General features: G+C 41.0%; 1 protein-coding gene across 1 annotated transcript in view; it reads right to left on the bottom strand.

Annotated features, from left to right (window-relative positions):
• Positions 1 to 767: 767 nt before the first annotated feature.
• Positions 768 to 21,883, bottom strand: part of TTC9 (tetratricopeptide repeat domain 9) — a 48,421-nt gene continuing 27,305 nt past the window's right edge. Inside the window, exons 2-3 of the mRNA XM_010588906.3 lie at positions 11,626 to 11,808; positions 768 to 867 (exon numbers count right to left, since the gene is read on the bottom strand). Coding sequence (XP_010587208.2) covers positions 788 to 867; positions 11,626 to 11,808 — 263 coding nt within the window. The 3' untranslated portion in view covers positions 768 to 787. The remainder of the gene's footprint in view (positions 868 to 11,625; positions 11,809 to 21,883) is intronic.

Genomic DNA, 21,883 nt, shown 5'->3' with positions numbered 1-21,883 from the left:
TTCTACTAGTTGTCATCTCTCCCTCCCCCAACAATCTGTTTGGTCTGCCCTGTTCCAACCCTTTCCCACTTTACTCTGCCCTTCTGCTGTTCAGCTGCCTGCTGTGTGGGAGTATGGGCGCATGGTATGTGCAGTCACCAGAGGGCACTGAGAGTGGGCTTTGATGGCATGTGAATCCTGGCAGGGTCTTGGATCCTCAAATGGGAGGGAAAAAAGCTTACAAGCCAATATAACACGTGAGGGAGGGAGGCAGGGCTGAGTTACTGAGAGGGACTCCAGTGTACAAATTCAGAGTCTGTTATGTTGGCTTAACAAATGCTTCTGGTGTATGTCTAATTCCTGGATTTGTCACAGTTGGCTTGAGATGCTCTGGTCTGTCAGGAAGGTATAGAAAGGCCCAGCCCATGGGCTCAGGGTCTGCTGCCTTTGGGATGGCATATCTGCCAGGCTCTACCTCTATCAGGAGCACTGGCCAAAGTCAAAGTCACAATATCACTCAGGACCTGTGAGACTCCTCTCCAGCTGTCCCACTAGAAGATAGGCCCTTCTTTGTCACTGGCCTGCTAAGGAAGAGAATTTCTCCATTTTCTGGGCAACCCACCAGTTTGCAGATTTGGGTCTCTCTTTCATTCACACTGGGAGTAGATAAAGAGTCGAAGGGCAAGTGGAAGAAGAAGGGGGAGAAAGAAGAGGTGGAAAGAAAGGAACAGTCCCAGGGAGGGGTCTTCATCAAGGGTGCCTGAAGGTCCCAGGTCAGGCATGGGCACAGCTCTGGAGAGGCTTCTGGTTACATGGCTTCTTTCTCTCTCTGGGAGCATCTGCTGAGCTTCATTTCTGTCAGCTGGATATATCGAATCACGTTGGTGTCTGTGAGGAGAGAAATATACTTCAGGGAACTTGTGGTGAGGGGAACTGGTAGGTCTACAGAGAAGCAGTCTAAAGCTGGATCTGCAAATAACCAAGAGGCCAGACTCACTCAGCCAAGGTGCTTCTGCCTGCTGATGGGCAACCAGAATGTTGAATTTCTCATTTACTGCCTCCCCTTAGCAAATGTGGGAGTGGTCACTGTGACCCAAGTGGCTAAAGGGAAGAAGAGACACAGAGAAGGAATTTCTCTGCTTACTTCTATATAACAGCACACCCCAGCAATCCCTGGGTCAGCATACTTGGAGTTTAACCCAGGCAAGTTACCAATGTCTCTGAGTCTCACGTCTTGTCTACAAGAAACAGCCTCCAACTTTGAATGCCTATTTTGTGCCAGGTTTTTTACCTTCATTATTTCATATACTACAATACATACCTTACTACAATCCTGCAAGGTATGTATCAGCATCTTTACCATGACAAAAAAGACATCTGGGCCTTGGAGAGATTAGGTAACATGACCAAGGAGACATATAGTGAGTGGTGCTGTCTGCCTCCAAAGCCTGCCTCTCCTGGGGAAAATAATATCTTCCTCATAAAATTGCTGCAAGGACCAAAATAGATAAATACAAAAGTGCTTAACACAACGATCAATTAATATTAGTTGAATGTAAATTTTTAAAAACTCGAAGAGTTTAAATGACTTTGCTTCATCGTCTCATTTTATCCTTACAAACGGAGTCAGACAACCACCTCACCACAGACTGGTCCATTTTCCCCAATTCATGTCCTTAAATTAATGAGCAGAGAATGATAATGAATAGCTGCTTAGCTCTGAATATACTAGAACCTAGGTGTTACAGGACTGCCTGGGATATTTACTTCCAGAAGCAGGAATGAATGCTGTAAAAATGCTAAAAAATGCCAGGCATAGGAAAATACAGACAAAACTCTAGAATAATTTAGGAAAATAATAATAGAACAAAATGACAAATTAAATAATTAGAAAAATACAAAAACAACAACTAGAAATTCAGAAAGTTAACAATAAAATATTAGAAATAGATAATTCAATAAAAATAGCAGGACATAAAAGTAGGATTGAATCAATGAAAGAAAGAATTAGCAAAATAGAAAACAAATCTCTTGATACTAATTTACTTGAGGAACAATCAGAAAAAGAATGAAGAAAAAGGAAGAAAGCCTAACAGTTATGTGGGATACTATCAAGAGGAATAATTTACACATGATTGGAATTCCAGATCAGGAAGAGACCAAAAAAAAAAAAAAAAAAAAAAGCACAGGGAGAATCTTTGAGGATTTGCTGGCAGAAAACTTCCTTTACATAATGAAAGATGAGAAGTCTTCCATCCAAGAAGCTCAACAAAGCATACACATGATAGACCCCAATAGAAAGTCACCAAGACATATCATAATCAAACTTGCCAAAACCAAAGACAAAGAAATAATTCTAAAAGCAGCTTGAGAAAAACAATCACCTACAAAGGGGCACCAATAAGACTAAACTTTGATTTCTCAGCAGAAACCATGCAGGCAAGAAGGCAACGGGATGACATATAAAACTCTGAGAGAAAAGAATTGCCCACCAAGAATTGTATATCCAGCACAAGTGGTCTTCCAAATATAATAGTGAAACTAGGATATTCCCAGATAAACAGAAATTAAGGGAATTTGTAAAAACCAGACTAATCTTGTAAGAAGTATTAAAGGGAGTACTTTGGACAGAGAACCATTGACATCAGACAACCTGCAATTAAGACACACAACAGCTTTACCCAGATACCAACCCAGATAAAGAAATCTCGAAAGTAAAATAAAGCTACAAAACTGAAAACAGGGAACCAGAGATGTCAATTTGTACACTATGACAGCTTCAAAATACAGAGGGAATAAATGGTATAGATGTAGAAATTCCACATGAACAGGAAGCCAAGGCAAGATCAAGAAATAACAGACTGTTTTAAACTTAGTAAGATGAAAGTAAATTTTAGAGTAGCCATAAAAAAATTAAGAAATACACTCACTACTATAAAAAAGAAGAAAACAATAAAGACCCAGTAAACACAAAATCAACAACAATGAAGGAAAAGAAAAGAAAATCCATAAACAAAAAGAACTCAGCACAGATAATTAAGTGGAACAAAGAAGTCATCAAGACTACAAAAAAAAAAGCCTATCAAAATGACAGCCATAAATTCATACCTATCGATAGTCACACTGAATGTACATGGTTTAAATGTACCAGCCAAGAGACAAAGAGTAACAGAATGAGTAAAAAATGACCCATCAATATGTTGTCCACAAGCGACACACCTTAGACACAAAGATGTAAACAGGTTAAAAAGCAAAGGATGGAAAAAAATATACCAAACAAACAGCAACCAGAAAAGAGCAAGAGTGGCAATATTGATCTCTGCTAAAATAGACTTTAAGTCAAAATCGATCACAAGAGACTAGGAAGGACATTATATAATGATTAAAGGGTAAATCCACCAACAGAACATAACCATAATAAATATCTATGCACCCAGTGACAGAGCTCCAGGATATATAAAACAAACTTGAATAGTATTGAAAAGAGAAATAGACAGTTCCACAATAATAGCAGACTTTAACACACCACTTTTGACGAAGGACAGAACAACTAGAAAGACACTCAACAAAGATACCAAACCCACTGCCATAGAGTCTATTCCAACTCATAGTGACCCTATAGGACAGAGTAGACCTGCCCCACAGAGTTTCAGGACCACCTGGTGGATTCGAACTGCCGATCTTTGGTTAGCAGCCATAGCCCTTAACCACTACACCACCAGGGCTTCCAACAAAGATACAGAAGACCGAAATAAAACAATCAACCAACTTGACCTCATAGACATAGACAGAACATTCCACCCATCAGCAGCACATTACACATTCTTCTCCAATACATATGGATCATTCTCCAGAATAGAACATATTTTAGGCCTCAGAGCAAGCCTCAATAAATTCAGAAGCAATGAAATGGTACTGAGCATCTTCTCTGATCACGGTGCTCTAGAACTAAAAACCAGTTACAGGAAGAACAAGGAAAAAACATCAGAAATATCAAATACGTGGAAACTGAATGACACCTTCCTTAAAAACACTGGGAAACCCTGGCGGCGTAGTGGTTAAGAGCTACGGCTGCTAGCCAAAAGATCGGCAGCTCGAATCCTTGGAAACTCTATGGGGCAGCTCTACTCTGTCTTACAGGGTTGCTATGAGTCGGAATCGACTCAATGGCAACGGGGTTTTTTTTTTTTTTCTTTTTTTTTTTAAAAACACTGGGTAATAGAGGAAATTAAAAATGAAATTTAAAAAAATCCTCGAATTAAATGAGAATGAAAACACAACATACAAAAAGCTTTGGAACACAGCAAAAATAGTAGTCAGAGAATTCTTTTTCTTTCAGATTTTTTTTTTTTTAATTGTGCTTCAGGTGAAAGTTTACAGCTCAAGTTAATTTCTCATTCAAAAATTTATACACGTGTTGTTTTGCAACATTAGTTGCAATTCCCACACTCCCCCTTTCCATCCTGGGTTCCCTGTGTCCCTTTGACCAGTTCCTGTCCCTTTCTGCCTTCTCATCCTGTTTTTGGACAGGAGCTGCCCATTTGGTCTTGTATATCTGAATGAACTAAGAAGCATATTCCTCACATGTATTAGCTTTTGTTCTATAGTCCTGTCTAATCTTAGTCTGAAGAGTGGGCTTTGGGAATGGTTTCAGTTCTGGGTTAACAGTGTGTCTGGGGGCCATAGTTTTGGGGGTTCCTCCAGTCTTTGTCAGACCGTTAAGTCTGATCTTTATACATGAATTTGATTTCTGTTCTACATTTTTCTCCTGCTCTGTCCAGGACTCTTTGCTGTGTTCTCTGTCCCTGTCATTGGTGATAGTGGGGCACAACCTAGTTCTTCAGGTCTCAGGATGGTGGAGTCTCTGGTTCATTAGTCCTTTGGGCTAGTATTTTCCTTGTGTCTTTGGTTTTCTTCATTCTTCCTTGCTGCAAGTGGGATGGGACCAATTGATGTACCTGAGATGGCTGCTTGAAAGCTTTTAAGACTCCAGATGCCACTCACCAAAGTGGGATGCAGAACATTTTCTTAATAATGTTATGCCACTTGACCTAGATGTTTCTTGAAACTATGGCCCCCAGGCCCCAGTCCCAGCTACTCTGTCCCTCAAAGTATTTGGATGTGTCCAGGAAACTTCTTTGCTTTTGCTTGGGACCTATTATGCTGACTTCCCCTGTATTGTATGCTGTCCTTCCCTTCACCAGATTTGATCCTTGTCTACTATCTGTGCAATAATTTCCTCTCCCATTGCCACCCTACCCTCGTAACCATCAAAGAATGCTTTTTTCTGTGTTTAAACCTTTTCTTGAGTTCTTATAATAGCAGTTTCACGCAATATTTGTCCTTTTGTGACTGATTTATTTTCCTCAGCATAGTGCCCTTCAGATTCATCCATGTTGTGAGATGTTTCACAGATTCATCATTGTTCTTCCTTGTTGTATAGTATTCCATTGTGTGCATGTACCATAATTTCTTTATCCATTCTTCTGTTAATGTGTATTCAGGTTGTTTCCATCTTTATGCTATTGTGAATAGTGCTGCAATGAACATGGGTTACATATGTCTATTCGTGTGACAGCTCTTATTTCTCTCGAGTATATTCCTAGGAGTAGGATTGCTGGATCATATGGCGTTTCTATTTCTAGCTTTTTAAAGAAATGCCATATTGTTTTCCAAAGTGGTTGTACCATTTCACATTCCCACCAGCAGTACATAAGCTTTCCAATCTCTTCAACATTTGTTATTTTGTGCTTTTTGGATTAGTGCCAGCCTTGTTGGGGTGAGATGGTATCTCATTGTAGTTTTGATTTGCTTTTTGGTCAGAGGAGAATTTATAGCAATCAATTCACACATCAAAAAAGAAGAAAAGGCCAAAATCAATAGTTTAATCCTAAAACCCAAACAAATGGAAAAAGCAGCAAAAGAAGTCCACAGTCACCAGAAGAAAGGAAATAACAAAGATTAGAGAAGAAATAAATGAGACAGAAAAACAGTAGAATCAACAAGACTAGAAATTGTTTCTTTGAAAGGGTTGATAAAATCGACAAACCATTGAGCAAACTGACAAAGGAAAAGAAGAAGATGCAAATGATCAGAAGAAGAAATGAGATGGGAGCAGTTACAACAGAACCAACTGAGATAAAAAGGATCATAACAAAATATTATGAAAAATTATACTCCAACAAATTTGAAAACCTACAAGAAATGGACAAATTTTTAGAAACACACTACTTGCCAAAAGTAACCCAAACAGAGGCAGAAAATTTGAACAGACCAGTAAGAAAAGAAGAACAGGGACCAAACAAGTATGCCCTTTATCACCATTCTTATTCAATACTGTACTGGAAGTCCTAGCTACAGCAGTAAGGCAAGAAAGGAAAATAAAGGGTATCCAAATTGGTAAGGAAGAAGTAAAACTATCCCTACTTGCAGATGACATGATTCTATACATGGTAAATCCCAGAGACTCCACAAGAAAGTTGCTGGAACTAATACGAGAATTCATCAAAGTGGCAGAGTACAAGATCAACATACAAAAATCAGTTGGTTTCCTCTACACTAACAAAGGGAGCTCTTAAAAGAAAATCGGAAAAACAATACCATTTACAAAAGCCTCCTCCTCCCCCACACCAATAAACCTAGCCAGGCATGTAAAAGACTTATACAAAGAAAACTACAAAACACTACTACAAGAAACCAAGAGACCTACATAAATGGAAAAACATACCATGCTCATGGATAGGAAGATTCAATATTATGAAAATGTCAACAGTACCCAAAGTGATCTACAGATATAAATTCCAACAACATTTTTTTAACAGAATAGAAAAACTAATCTCCAACTTTATTTGGAAAGGAAAGAAGCCCTGGATTGAAGAAGAAGAACAAAGTGGGAGGCCTCACACTTCCTGATCTCAGAACCTACTATATAGCCATGGTAGTTAAAACAGCCTGGCACTGGTACAATGACAGACATATAGACCAATGCAACAGAATTGAGAGTACGGAAGTAAATTCATCCGTCTATGAATAGCTGATCTTCGACAAAGGGTCAAAGTCCATTAAATGGGGAAGAAATAGTCTCTTTAACAATTGGTGCTGGCAAACTGGATATCCATTTTCAAAAAAATGAAACAGGATTCATACCTCACATCGTACATAAAAACTAACTGAAAATGGATCAAAGACCTAAAAGTAAAACCTAAAACTAAAAAGTTCATGGAAGACAACATAGCAACAAAACTAGGGGCCCTAATTTATGGCATAAACAGACTATCATAACTAAAAATGCACAAACATCAGACGATAAACTAGATAACTGGGACCTCCTTATAATTAAATATCTGTGCTCATCAAATGACTTCACCAAAAGAGTAAAAAGAGAAACTACAGACTGGGAAAAAAATTTTGGCAGTAACATCTGACAAGGGTCTAATCTCTAAAATTTATAGAAAACTTCAATACCTCAACAATTAAACAATCAAACAATTAAAAAATGGGCAAAGGACATGAACAGATACTTCACCAAAGAAGACATTCAGGTGGCTAAGGAGATGTTTGCTATCATTAGCTATTAAAAAAGAGATGCAAATCAAAACTACAATGAGATACCATCTCACCCCCACGTTACTGGCACTAATTAAAAAAATAGAAAATAACAAATGTTGGAGAGGTCGTGGGGAGATTGGAACTCTTATGCACTGCTGATAGGAATAGTCCAGCCACCCTGGAAAATGGTATGGTGCTTCCTCAAAAAGCTATAAATAGAAATACCATATGATCCAGCAATCCCAATCCTGGGTACAGAGGAATAAGACCTGTGGCACAAATATATGCACACCACGTACATTGCAGCATTATTCACAATAGCAAAAAGATGGAAACAACTTAAGAGCTCATCAACAGATGAATGGATAACCAAACTATGGTACATACACAAAATAGGATACTAAGCATTGATAAAGAATAATGGTGAATTTGTGAAACATCTCAACATGGATGAATCTGGAGGACATTATGCTGAGTGAAATAAGGCAGTTACAAAAGGACAAATATTGTATGAGACCACTATTATAAAAAAATCAAGACTTACATACAGAAAGAAACATTCTTTGATGGTTACTAGGGATTGGAAGGGGAGGGAAGGAGAATCACTAACTAGACAGCAGACACGTGTTAATTTTGGTGAAGAGAAATGCAATACACAAGATGGGAGAAGTCAGCACAATGTGATCAAGGCAAAGGAAGACAATGAGAGACACACAAAAATAAAGGGTGACTACAGTAAATACTATAGCGTATAGAAACCTGCAACAGCAATAAGAGTAGATACACATGTAGATATGTGAGGTGTAATGGACTGCTTTTGTGTGGCCTTTTTTGCCATGGTCTTGTTACTCTGACCCAGGTGATTGGGCAGGACTGCGTAATAGGGTAATTGTGGCCCACCAAGGGATTAGTCAGTTTTGCCATCTTGCTGGGCTTGAAATGAGTGACCCCGGAGGCGAGAAGGAGAAGAGCCCACAACCACCAAGGAAGGAGAGATCGGCAGCGGAGATCTGGCAGAAGAGATCCCATAGCTGGAGACAACACCATGGGCCTATGAACCCACAGAGATAGAAAGCTGAGTGAGTACCTTTGGGCACAGTGAGGGCCAGGGAGAGGTGTGCCTGTGAGCATGACTGGGAAGAGGCTGTCCTGATGGAAGAACTGTATCCTCAGCTTTCCTCAATCTGAATTGCAACTTATTACTCCCCTAATAAACCCCATAACTGTGAGTACAGTCTGTGAGTTCTGTGTGGCCATTTCAATGAATTACTGAACCCAGCAGAGAAGTAGAGATTGCCATGGGAGGGACGGTTGGTGTCAGAACTGGTAAAGATGACAAAGAGAGAAGGCGTACCTGACCTCCGCCTCATAGGAATCAGCCTTGGGCTGTTGGTCTTGATTCTCCTTTCCCCTTGTGAAATTAGAGGAGGTCAGATATTGCCCTCATGCCGTTTTGACAATATGTATGCTTAATAGGTAAGGGAGGTCATAGAAGCATACACACGCATGCATATATAGGTACTTCCATTGCCTTCGAGTCGATTCCAACTCATAGTGACCCTACAGGACAGAGTAGGACTGTCCAATAGGGTTTCCAAGGAATGGCTGGTGGATTTGAACTGCCGACCTTTTGGTTAGCAGCCAAGCTCTTAAACACTGCCACTCCATATATAGATGTAGTTCTGGATATTTCTACATATATGTTTGTATGTGCTGCAGGTATATTCATATATATATATATATATGAGAGCATGTGGGGGCACAGCTATGGAAACCACTTAAAAAACAAAAAACCAAACTCATTGCTGTCAAGTTGATTCTGACTCATAGCAGCTCTATAAGGTTTCCAAGGCTGTAAATCTTCATGGAAGCAAACTGTCACATCTTTCTCCCACAGAGTGGCTGGTGGGTTTGAACCGCTGAACTTTTGGGTTAGCGGCCAGCTGCTTTAACCACTGCACATGGAAATGACTTAGTCATTAACCAAACTCCTTGAGGGACTAAGATACTGGGCTTGAAGGCTAAGGACCAATGTCTCGGGTGACATCTAGGTCAACTGGCACAACATAATTCATAAAGATAATGTTCTACATCCTACCAAAGTGAGTACAATCTGGGGTCTTCAAAGCTTGTGAGCAGCCATTTAAGATACTCCTATTGGTCCTATTCTGTCCAAAGGTAAGGAGAATGAAGAAAACCAAAGACACAAGGAATATATTAGTCCAAAAGGCTAATGGCCCACATGATCTATAGCCTCCGCCAACCCAAAACCAGAACTGGCTGGCTACTACCACCAACCACTCTGACCAGGAACACAATAGAATGTCCCAGTTAGAGTGAGAGAAAACTGTAGAACAAAATTCAAATTTACAAAGAAGGACCAGACTTACTGGTCAGATAGAGACCAGAGGAACCCCTGAGACTATAGCTCTAAGATACCCTTCTAACTTGGATTCGTGGAGATCCTTCTAACTTGGATCTCCACTCCCTAAGATCACCTTTCAGCCAAATAATAGTCTGGCCCAAAGAAGACAATAACACCAGGGAGGAATGTGCTCTTTGGAACAATCAACTATAGGAGACCAAGGGGGCAGCAGTTGCCCAAAAGCAAAGATGAGAAGGTAGGCAGAGGCAGGGAAACTAAATGAATGGAAATGGGGAACCCAGTGTGGAAATGGGGAAAGTGCTGACACATTGGGAGGATTGCGACCGATGTTACGGAACAATTTGTATATGAACTATTGAATGGGATACTAATTTGATACATAAACTTTCACCTACTGCACAATAAAGTATTTAAAAAAAAAAAATGCCAAGCATAGCACCCAAAATAGTGCTGGTACATAGTAGAGTCTCAAGAAAATGTTGTCGAATGAGTCCAGTTCTTAGTCCTCGTGCTGCTTCTAGTAGCACTGGGGGAAAATGATTTACATACAAAAAGCAAACCACCAACACATAAAAATAAAGATCTTGGTGTCCTTAAAAAAAAAGATATACTTTTTGCAAATTGATCCTACAGTTCTTAAAAATTTCTTGGAAGGAGTACTCCACTAAAAAAAAAAACAAACATATGAACAACGGCAGCATCAAGTCAAAGTCATTGTTTAAATGTTACCTCCTCAGAGAGGCTCTTCCTGATCACCTGGTCTAAAACAGCACCCCCACCACTCTAGTCTTTTACTCTTGCTTCTTTTCTTATAGGATTTGTTGTTGTTGTGTGCCACCGAGTCAATTCTGACCCATAGGGATCCTATAGGACAGAGCAGAACTGCCCCACAGGTTTTCCAGAGTGTAATCTTTATGCGAGCAGATTGCCAGGTCTTTTCTCCCACGGAGCTGCTGGTGGGTTCGAACCACTGACCTTTCAGTTAGCGGCCGAGTGCTTAACCATTGCACCACCAGGGTTGCTTCATAGCATTTACCATAAATGAATACTACGTTATTATTTGTCCATTTGTTTACTTCCATCTTCTTCCATTACAACATAAGCTCCTTGAAGGTAGCAACTTTCTTTTGTTCACTGCTGTATATCCAGCACCTAGAATAGTATCTGGCCCACTGTAGCTGCTCAATAAACATGGAATGAATGAACGGGTGAGCTAGTAGATTTGATCTAAGTGAATGATAACACGTGCTCCAAGGAATGGGATCTGACCAGAGAAGTAAGAGAGAGCATGCTGCCTGGAAGACACAGGCTTAGCACTGAAATGATCTGGTCATGTTCTCTCTTGCCAACAAGAGTGTGAGCTCTTTACAGGTAGGGACCACATGCTCTCATCTATATCTCTGTTGCCCAGTACAAAGCTTGGCATATAGTAAGAATTCAATGTGTATTTATTGAATGAATAAAGGAAGCTGGACTCTGGGTTGGAAAAGACGAAGAATTGTGTGCTTAACTTGAAGAGGCACCATGCTCCCTGGAACTCAGACCCCAGACAAATTCATGGACTGTGTGCTTTCCTCACTCTGGATCCAAGCACACACCCTGATGCCTAAACTGCCTGGCCCTCCTACCCGTAAAAACCAACCACCCTAATGAGAAGCCCTAGGAACTGCAAGAGGGGGTTGAGAGTAAGAAAACAATAATGGCTACCTTACCTGTTGGCTGTCGGATCTTTGCTTCCTTCAGGTAGTAGAGTGCTTTGTCATAGTCTCCAAGGTGGTAGAAGGCCACACCAGACCGGTAAAGGGCCTTGAAGTTCTCCCCTTCCTTCTTCAGGACTTTGAGGCAATACTCCTTGACTCGCTCGTAGTTCACCAGCTCAGCCTGGAGCAGGCAGGCTGTGGAAGAAGGGAGAAAGAGGGAAAAAGGTCATCAACACAATGGTGGCAGGCTCTGAGGGTCTCTCCTAGGTTCTTCCTCCCAGAGAAGGTTTAGCAATGTGGTGTGATGCTTTACATCACGGGATTTGTCCTCAAATGATACTGGGTCCCAGGATGTTTCATCATTAACAAGCTTTGTGACCTTGAGCAAGGTACTTAGCCTTGCTAAGCTGCAAGAGGCAATAATAATAATAACTGTGGTTAATATTTGTTGAGGGGGCAGTGGTAGTTCAGTGGTAGAATTCTTGCCTTCCATGTGGGAGACCCGGGTTTGATTCCCATCCAATGCACTTCAAGGGCAGCCACTGTCTGTCAATGCAGGTTTCAATGTTGCTTTGGAAACCCTGGTAGCATAGTGGTTAAGCGCTACGGCTGCTAACCAAAGGGTCGGCAGTTCGAATCCGCCAGGCGTTCCTTGGAAACTCTTTGGGGCAGTTCTACTCTATCCTATGGGGTCGCTACGAGTCGGCATCGACTCGAGGGCATTGGGTTTTTTTTATGATGCTGAACAGGTTTTAGAGGAGCTTCCTGACTAAGACAGACTAGTAAGAAATGCCTGGCAATCTATTTCTAAAAATCACCCAATGAAAACCCTACAGATATCTACAACTGATCATGGGGATGGCGCAGGACTGGGCATTGTTTCATTCCATTGTGCATGGGGTCACCATGAGTCATGGGTTGACTCAAACAACAATACTTATTACCTTGTGCCAGATGCTTGTCTCATTGCTTTAGATGTATTACCTGATGTAATCTTCAGAATATTATGATCTAGGTACAATTATTATTCCCACTTCACAGTTGAGGAAGCTGAGGCCCAAAGAGGTTAAGTCATTTTCCAATGTCACATCACTTGAAAGAGGCAAGGCTGGGATTTAAACCAAAGCCATCTGGCTCCAGAGCCCAAGTTCTTCCTTGTTGAGTTGTTGGGGGCATTATATAAAATAATGGCTATAAAGTACTTAACATGGGGCTTCGCATAGTGTAAGCACTCAAAAAGTGGTAGTTAATATCATTATAACTCTTTTCACTCCCACATCAGTGACATTTGCCTCTGACTTCCCTCAAGTCCCCCTTTGTCCTCTATCATGTTTGTCTAAGCAGTTCCTGAGAGCAGGGACTTTCTGATGGGCCGGTGACTAGCCTCATACAGGGCACACTTCTGGATCTGAGAGGCCTAGGCATCCCAGGCAAGAAGACGCCCAGGTGGCCAGGTGCCCATGGTGGGAACCCCTTCCCATTCCATAAGCAGCCATCCCTGAATAAAGCATCTCCTCCTAAGACTTTCTGTCACCAACTCTGAACCACTAGAGTGGGACTAGGCTGAGGAAGCTTGCGTGACCCTGGAGAGTGAGTGCAGTGAGCGCCTCCTGAAATCTCGTGCCCCAGGTACCTCACTTGCCTTACCCAAATCCCTGTCCTGCCGAGCCACTTCTGCCTCCATTCACTCACTCAACTATTTATTTAGTAGGCATTGACTAAGGGCAAAGAGGTGTGTTACACACTTTGGATGCATTACAAAAAAAGGGAAAAGGCACCTGTCTACCTCTTCAAAGGAATAAGAGCAGGGACAACCTGTCTGGATGGATGGGGGAAGCTGCTGATACTCTGCCCCTATGCTCAGATTTTTCTCTCCTTGGAAGCACTGCCTCTGGGTGGAGGTCAATCACCGATTTTAATCTTCAAGAAAAAAAAAAAAAAAAACGATAAACTGATTTTTTTTCTTACTGTGGTAAAATTTACATAGTGTAAAAGTCACTGTTTTAACTGTTTTAAAGTGTATAATTCAGCAATATTTAGTACATTCAAGATGCTGTGCAACTATCACTACTCTCCAGTTTGAAGAACATTTTCATCACCCCAAAATGAAGCCCTGGACCTATTAAGCAGTCAGGCACCACTCCCTCCTGATCTTTAGCCTCTGACAACCTCTGAACTGAGTTTAATCTTAAAGGAATCTAACTTCATTGTTTCAACCTTTTAACTAGCTTCCCAGGTATCCGAATTGCTGAGCTTCTTTTTAAGAGACAAGACCTTTCACTGCACACTTTGGACAAACAAACAAAAAACATCCTTTTGTAGAGTGAGGAGGAGGTGAGCCACACAGTCTCTCAGGTTGAAGGTGTGAAAACCAGGAAGCGAAAGAGAATCAGCCCAGATCTAGAAACTGACCCTTCAAGTTTCACTGGCCGCAGGGCAGGAAGCCAACAGTCAATGGCAGCCACAGGCTAGCAAGGAGGCAGACTGATCTTTGTCTCTGCTTTGCCAGGAAAGACTTCAGTAAGGTCTGCTGGCTTTGTGAGGGGAACTGCTAAACCCTTGGGTGCCTGCGGTGCACTGGGACCCACACTGTAAGGGCACACTAGAGGGACCATCCCACTGAGCTGATGCCACAGTCTCCCCTCCCCTCTTCTCCCTCAGCTGTGGGTCTTAGACCCCTCTGTCCTCAGGGAGGGGTTCCTGCAAAGAGTTTCCTGCATATGAACATCACTGGTTGCTACCTGTGTGGGACTTGGCTCCAACATCTGCTCCCAGAGTTAAAGGATTTCCTGTCTGTAGCTTCCATGTGCCCTGTCTGACTTCCTCTAGAGCAGGCTGAGCAGTGGCCCTCTTCCTGCCCAGCCTTCCATCTTCAAACAGACACTTCTGTTTGCTGACCTGAGCTGTCTAGGAAACGGATTTTTGTGTCTTTCAAAAACAGTTTCAAAGGTCTAAAATGGGGCTGAAAGGCAGCAAAGAGCCCTGGAAATGGAAAATTTCCCCACTCAAGGGTAACCAGTCAACAAGTTTCTGTTGAGGCAACCCCGACTCATGGCAACCCCATGTGTGTCAGAGTAGACCATGCGCCATAGGATTTTCAATGGCTGATTTTTCAGAGGTAGATAGCCAGGCCCTCTTCCAAGGTGCTTCTGGGTAGAGTCGAATCTCCAACCTTTCTGCAGCAGCTGAGTGTGTTAACTGTTTGCAGGACCCAGGGACTATGCCCAAGAGTAAAATGGACTACAGTAGGCAATTTCTGGAACTCATTTGGTAAAAATATTTCAAATTCCCCTTCAGATCCAATGGGAGCTGGGATACCTGGCTAGGTACCAGGAATTCAGGCCCGCTGGTTGGCGGGGCCAGTCTGGTTACAGGGTGTGGAGTCCCTGCTGACATGAGGCTGAGCCCAGGAAGATGGAGAAATCTAAAGCTAGGTAGGGTCCAACTGGGCTGCTGTCCTGAAGGGGCTGGGCAGAGAGGCAAAATCCAGATAAGAAGTCAGGGATGCCAGGCCAGAGCTCTTCAAGGGCAAAAGAGGTAGAAGGGGTGATAAGAAACTGTCTCGAAAGCTGCTTTCAGTTGTACCTGTAGGTGATTTTTAAGTACCTCTCTGCTTTGGGTAGGGAACTAGGGCTCTATATAGCAAGCCCATAGGATGGGTAAGATGGGATGTTTGCGTGCACATTTTAGAGTTGAGGAAATTAAGGAGGAGAAGCTGCCTGGCTGCCCTCTGATTGTTCTTTCCACATCACTGTGTCCACCGAACAGGGCATGGGGCCCATAGTGGACCCTATGATCAGGTCACAGTGGCCCATGGCTGGCCATCGTGTTCTTCTCACGCTTATTGTCCCCTTACCCTATGTCAGAGGTGGTGCTAAGTGCTTTATATACACTAAGTCTTTTAATCTTCACAACAAGTTTATGAAACAGGTTCTATCTTTACCCTTCTTTTGTAGATGATGAACCTGAGTTCCAGAGAATTAACTTGTGAAAGGTCACTCAGCTAGGAGGAAGAGGAATTAGGATATCAACCCACTTCTGCCAGACTCCCAAGACTGTTCTCTTCACCACTGGGGTATCTGCAGGCCTGCATCTGAAGCCCTTGGAGCCCCATGCCAACCTTGGTGAAAGACAGGCCATCTGTGCATACTGCATTTCCTCTGTAGTGTAGGGCCAACAAGGTGAAATGTGATGCCTAACTGTGCTGGTGCCATGCAGGGCACTGGGGATCAGGTGATGAACCAAACACTTTGCCTCTGTCCTCCTGGAGCTGGTAGACTGGTGTGGAAGGCAGATGATACATTATCTCAAATAACCGCATGTGGCCCAAGTGCAGTGAAGGAGAAGGGAAGGGTGTGGAAACATATGGGGGTGGGGGGGGTGCTCAACCTACATTATCAAGGGAGGGCTTCTTAGAAGAAGTGGTCTTTAAACTGGGACCTGAAGACTGAGTGTTATGAAGGTCAGGGTTCTCAACCTTGACACTATTGACATTCTGGGCTGGGTGATATTTTGTTGTGGGAGAGGGGGGCTGTCCTGCTTTGTAGGATGTTCACCAGCATTTCTGGCTTCTACTCAGTAGATGACAGTAGCAAGCCCCCCTCACCCCCCTCCCCAGTGATGATAACCAAAAACGTCTCCAGACATTCTCAAATGTCCCCTGGCTGAGAGCCACAGATCTAGGTGAAAAGGAAACTACATTATCTAGAAAGAAAGAAAGAAAAAAAGGCATTGCCTAGTTGAGGAATTTTGAGAAGCTATTCCCGACTGGAGTGGAGACAGAAGGGAAGGGTGAACAGGATAAGCTGGAAGAGCAAGAAGAAACCAGGACATACAGGCCCTTCGGTCCATGTCGAGGAACTGGTACTTTATTGTAAGGACAAGCATGTATTTGGATGAAAGGCAGGGAGAAACGGATCCATTTAAGTGGCATCCAAGGGGTAGAACTGACTAGCATTAGCAAACCTCTGAAATATTTTCTCTCTGCTGTCCACAGTCATGCGGTTACCTACCTTCATCCAGGAGACCTTAGATGGACATTTGGATTTACTGATGATCCACAAGTGCTCTTTCAAGCTGTAGTACCCTGGTCTTTATGTGAATGAAGCCTTATAAAATGGCCATTTCGATGTTCTGTGCTATCGCATAAATCAATATCTTAAAGAACACCGGCCTTGGAATCAGGAGAGCTGTATGCTAGTTCCAACTCTGCCACTATTCAACTTCAAAAAAATGGCTTTCACTCAGCTGGGGTGGCAATCTTAATATCAGAAAAAGTAGACTTTAAGGCAAAATCTGTTCGAAGAGATAAAGAAGGGCATGGGTTTGTTATTATATAGTGATAAAGGGTCAATTAATCAAGAAGATTTAACCATCATAAATACATATGCACCAACATCAGGACACCTAAATGTATAAAGCAAACAACATATAGAATTGAAAGGAGAAATAGATACTACTACAATAATAGTTGGAGACTTCAATACACTATTTTCAATATTGGATAGAACATTTAGACAGAAGATCAACAAGGAAACAGAGTACTTGAATGACTCTATAAACCAACTAGACTTAACAGACATATACAGAACACTCTACCCCAAAACAGCACGATATACATTCTATTCCAGTGCACATGGATGATTCTCCAGGATAGACCACATGTTAGGTCACATAGCGAGTCTTGATAAATTTAAAAAGGGTGAAATCATACAAAGTATTTTCTCTGACCACAACAGAGTGAAGCTAGAAATCAACAACAGAAAAAATCTGAAAAATATACAAACATATGGAAATTAAACAACACACTTAAACTACCAATGCATCAAGGAAGAAATCAAAAGAGAAATCACGAATTTCCTGGAGTCAAATGAAAATGAAAGCACAACATTCCAAAATTATGGGATGAAGTGAAGGCAATACTCAGAGGGAAATTTATAGCAATAAACACCTACAGGAAGAAAGATCTGAAATCAACAGCCTAACTTGATAACTCCAGGAACTAAAAACAAAAGGGAAAACTAGGTCTAAATCTACTAGAAGAAAGGAAATAACAAAGATCAGAGCAGAAATAAATAAAATTGAAAACAGAAAAACAATAGAGACTCACGAAGACCAGAAGGTGGTTCTTTGAAGAGATCAACAAAATTGACAAACCTTTAGCTAGACTGACAAAGAAAAGAAGAGAAAAGATGCAAATAACCAAAATAAAAAATGAAAGAGGCAACATTACAACTGAACTGATAAAAATAAAGAGAATTATGACAGAATATTATGAACAACTATACAGCAAAAAACTGCATAACCTAGATGAAATAGACTACCTCTTAGAAGCACACAACCTACCCAAACCGACTGCAGAGGAAACAGAGAGTTTCAACACACCCATACCAAGTGAAGAGATTGAATCCATGATCAAAAATCTCCCAACAAAATAAAGCCTGGGACCAAATGGCTTCACTGAGGAATTCTACCAAACATCTACAGAAGAATTGACATGTTTAAACTCTTCCAAAAGATAGAGAAGGAAGGAATATGCCCTAATTCATTCAACAAAGCAAACATAACCCTGATACCCAAACCAGACAAAGACATCACAAGAAAAGAAAATTACAGGCCAATATCTATAATGAACACAGATGCAAAAATTATCAACAAAATACTAGCGAATAGAATCCAACAGCATACTAAAAGAGTCATACACCATGACCAACTGGGATTTATTCCAGGAATACAAGGATGGTTTAACATTAGAAAATCAATCAACATAATACATCACATCAAGAGAACAAAGAAAAAGAGCCACATGATCTTCTCTATGGATGCAAAAAAAGCATTTGATAATCCAATGCCCTTTCTTGATGAAAGCCCTAAAGAAGATTGGAATAGAAGAGAAATTCCTCAGTGTGATTCAGAGAATATATGAAAAGCCAACAGCCAACATTACACTTCATGAAGAAAGACTGAGAGCTTTCCCTGTGAAATAAGGAACAAGACAAGGGTGCCTACTTTCTCCACTTCTATTCAGTATTATATTAGAAGTCCTAGCCAGAGCAGTAAGACAAGAAAAAGAAATAAAACATATCCAAATTGAAAAAGAATATGTAAAATTATCTCTATTCGCAGATGATATGATCATATATATGCAAACCCCAAAGAATCCACAAGAAAACTTCTAGAGCTAATAGAGGAAGTTAGCAAAGTTACATGGTACAAGGTCAACAAACAAAAATCAGTTGGATTTCTATACACCAGCTATGAGATCTCTGAAAAGGAAATTAGGGAAACAATTCCATTTATGATATCATCTAAGAGAATAAAATACCTAGGGATAAATCTAACAAGGGACATGAAGGACTTACACAATGAAAACTATAAAACGCTGCTGAAAGAGATTAAAGGAGACTTAAATAATTGGAAAGACATTCCATGTTCATGGATCGGAAGACTTAATATTGTTAAGATGTCAACATTACTCAAAGCGATTTATAGATTCAACACAATCCTGATCAAAATTCCAACAGCCTTCTTTATAGAAATATAAAAACCAATCTTCAACTTTATATGGAATGGCAAGAGGCCTCCAATAGCTAAAGCAATGTTGAAAGAGAAGAAAAAAGTAGGAGAACTCACACTTCCAGATTTTAAAACATACTATACAGCTACAGTACTCAAAACAGCCTGGTACTGGTATAATGACAGACACATAGGCCAATGGAATAAAATTGAGAGTCCAGATTTTTTACAAGTGTGCTAAGTCCATTTGATGGGGAAGGAAGAGACTTTTCAATAAATGTGGTGGGAAAATTGGATTTCCACATGCAGAAAAATGGAACAGGATCCATGCCTCATACCATACATAAAAACAAGTTCAAAACTGATTAAGGACCTAAATGTGCAAACTAAAGCGATAAAATCCTTAGAAGAAAAGGCGGGGGCAATGCTGTCAGCCTAGCTTTTAAACAGTATAATTTAATGACAAAAGCACAATCAGCAAAAGACAAAATAAATGGGACCTCATAAAAATTAAAAACTTGTTCATCAAAAATTACCAAAAAACTGAAAAGACAAGTTACCAACTGGGAGAATATCTTTGGGAAGTATGTATCTGTCAAGAATCTAATAACCAAAATATATATAAAACTTTGACAACAACAAAACAAATAACCCAATCCTAAAATGGCCAAAGCCCTTGAATAGACATTTCACCAAAGGGAGCATTCAAATGGCCACGAAACATATGAAAAGATGCTCTGTGTAATTAACCATCAGAGAGATGCAAATCAAAACCATAATGAGATCCATTTCACTCCCACTAGGATGGAAACGCTGATGGCATAGTGGTTAAGTGCTAAGGCTGTTAACCAAGAGGTCCACAGTTCGAATTCACCAGGCACTCCTTGGAATCTCTACAGGGCAGTTCTACTCTGTCCTGTAGGGTCGTTATGAGTGGGAATTGACTTGACGGCAGTGGGTGGGTGTGGTGGGTGTGTAAGATGGCTCAGATCAAAAAATCAGGAAACAAATGTTAGTGAGGATGTGGGGAAACTGAAACCCTTACCCATTGCTGGTGGGAATACAAAGTGGTACAGCCGTTGTGGAAAAGTGTGGTAGCTCCTCAAAAATCTAAAAGTAGAACTACCATATGATCCAGGAATTCCACTCCTAGGTATACACCCAAAACACTTGAAACAGAGACTCAAACAGAGCCTTGTATACCAATGTTCATTGTAGCACTATCTACAATAGCTAAATGCCCATCAATAGATGAATAGATAAACAAAACGTGGTACATACATACTATGGAATACCACTCAGCCAGTAGGAAAAATGAAGTCTTGATACATGCTACAATGTGGATGGAGCTGGAAGACATTGTGCTAAGTGAAATAAGTCAATCACAAAAGGACAAATACTGTATGACCTCACTTACGTAAAAAGACAAGACAAACATAGGGATATCAAAACTTATAAGTGGTTACCAGGAGTGGCATGGAGGGGGAAAGGAGGAGTTAATGGTGATGGAAATATCGCATTGATTAAGGGTAGCGTTGCACAGCCAATTATTGCAATTGTTGTCTATAAGTCATATACCTGTAAAAAACCGAATTGGCAAAAGTTGTAACAATGCAAAAAAAAAAAAAAAAAGGAGTAGTTGCTGAGCCTGCTTATGCACAACCAAATACCTCATGGGATTTGGTCCCTTGGTTTGGAGGTTTAGGGTCATGGTTTCATGAGACATCCCAGTTAACTGGCCTAAGAACATGTTCAGTGCTTCTGTTCTGCCTCCTAGTTCGTTGCGTAGTGCCTGGAGTTTTCAAAGCTTGTAAGCCACCATCCAAGGCACAACAATTGGTCTCTATTAATCTAGAACAAAAGAGGATGAAGCAGGTTCAGGAATAGGAGGAGGATGTGAGATGTGTGGCTAATTGCCTCCATGAACAACTGCACCCTTTGCCGTGAGACCAGAAGAACTGGATGGTGCCCAACTACCACTACTGAACATTTTGATCAAAGATTCCACAGAAGAATCCTGTTCAAAAGTGGAAAATGCAGAGCAGAATTTCAAATTCTCATGGACTCCAGACTTTCTAGAGCCATGGAGGGTGGATGAACCCCTGAAACTAATGTCCTTAAATACACCTTAAACCAAAAATATCTCCTTAAGTCTTTTTGAAACAGAATAGTTTAGTGAGCTTAACTAGTAAAAAATGTCTGCCTTGAACATTATGCTGTTTTAAGAACTATCCACATGGGATCAAACTAACAACAGCAACTCAAAAGTTTATATAGGAACCTTGAAGGGCGGTGAGTTTTGTTAACACGGAGGAACAACTCAGAAAATGAGGGTGAGAATGTAATCAATGTCACTGAATTATACATACAGAAACTGTTGAATTGGTGTATGTTTTGCTATGTATATTCTCAACAACAACAAAGTGAAAAGAAAAAAGTTTTCTCTCTCTGGGCCTCTGTTTCCCATCTGGAAAATGAGGGCCCGCATCTCACTCAACAATCTCTACCATCTGTTTACATCTAACAGTTTATGAATACAAACATTTGCCACTTAATAGAAGGGTAGAATTGTTTCACTGATTACTTTTCAAAAGTAATTCTGTTCACTCTATTCATTACAGCGAGGTAGCTTCTATGAGGCAATTTCTCTCCTCTGTGTGGGTACATATGTATATCTGTATGGGTATATGTATATTTGTATGTATACATAGGAGTCCCTGGGTAGTGCAAATGGTTAAGCCCTTGGCTACTAACA

Source organism: Loxodonta africana, chromosome 10, assembly GCF_030014295.1.
Source record: "Loxodonta africana isolate mLoxAfr1 chromosome 10, mLoxAfr1.hap2, whole genome shotgun sequence".
NCBI lineage: Eukaryota > Metazoa > Chordata > Mammalia > Proboscidea > Elephantidae > Loxodonta > Loxodonta africana.
This window is presented reverse-complemented; position numbering and strand designations above follow the sequence as displayed.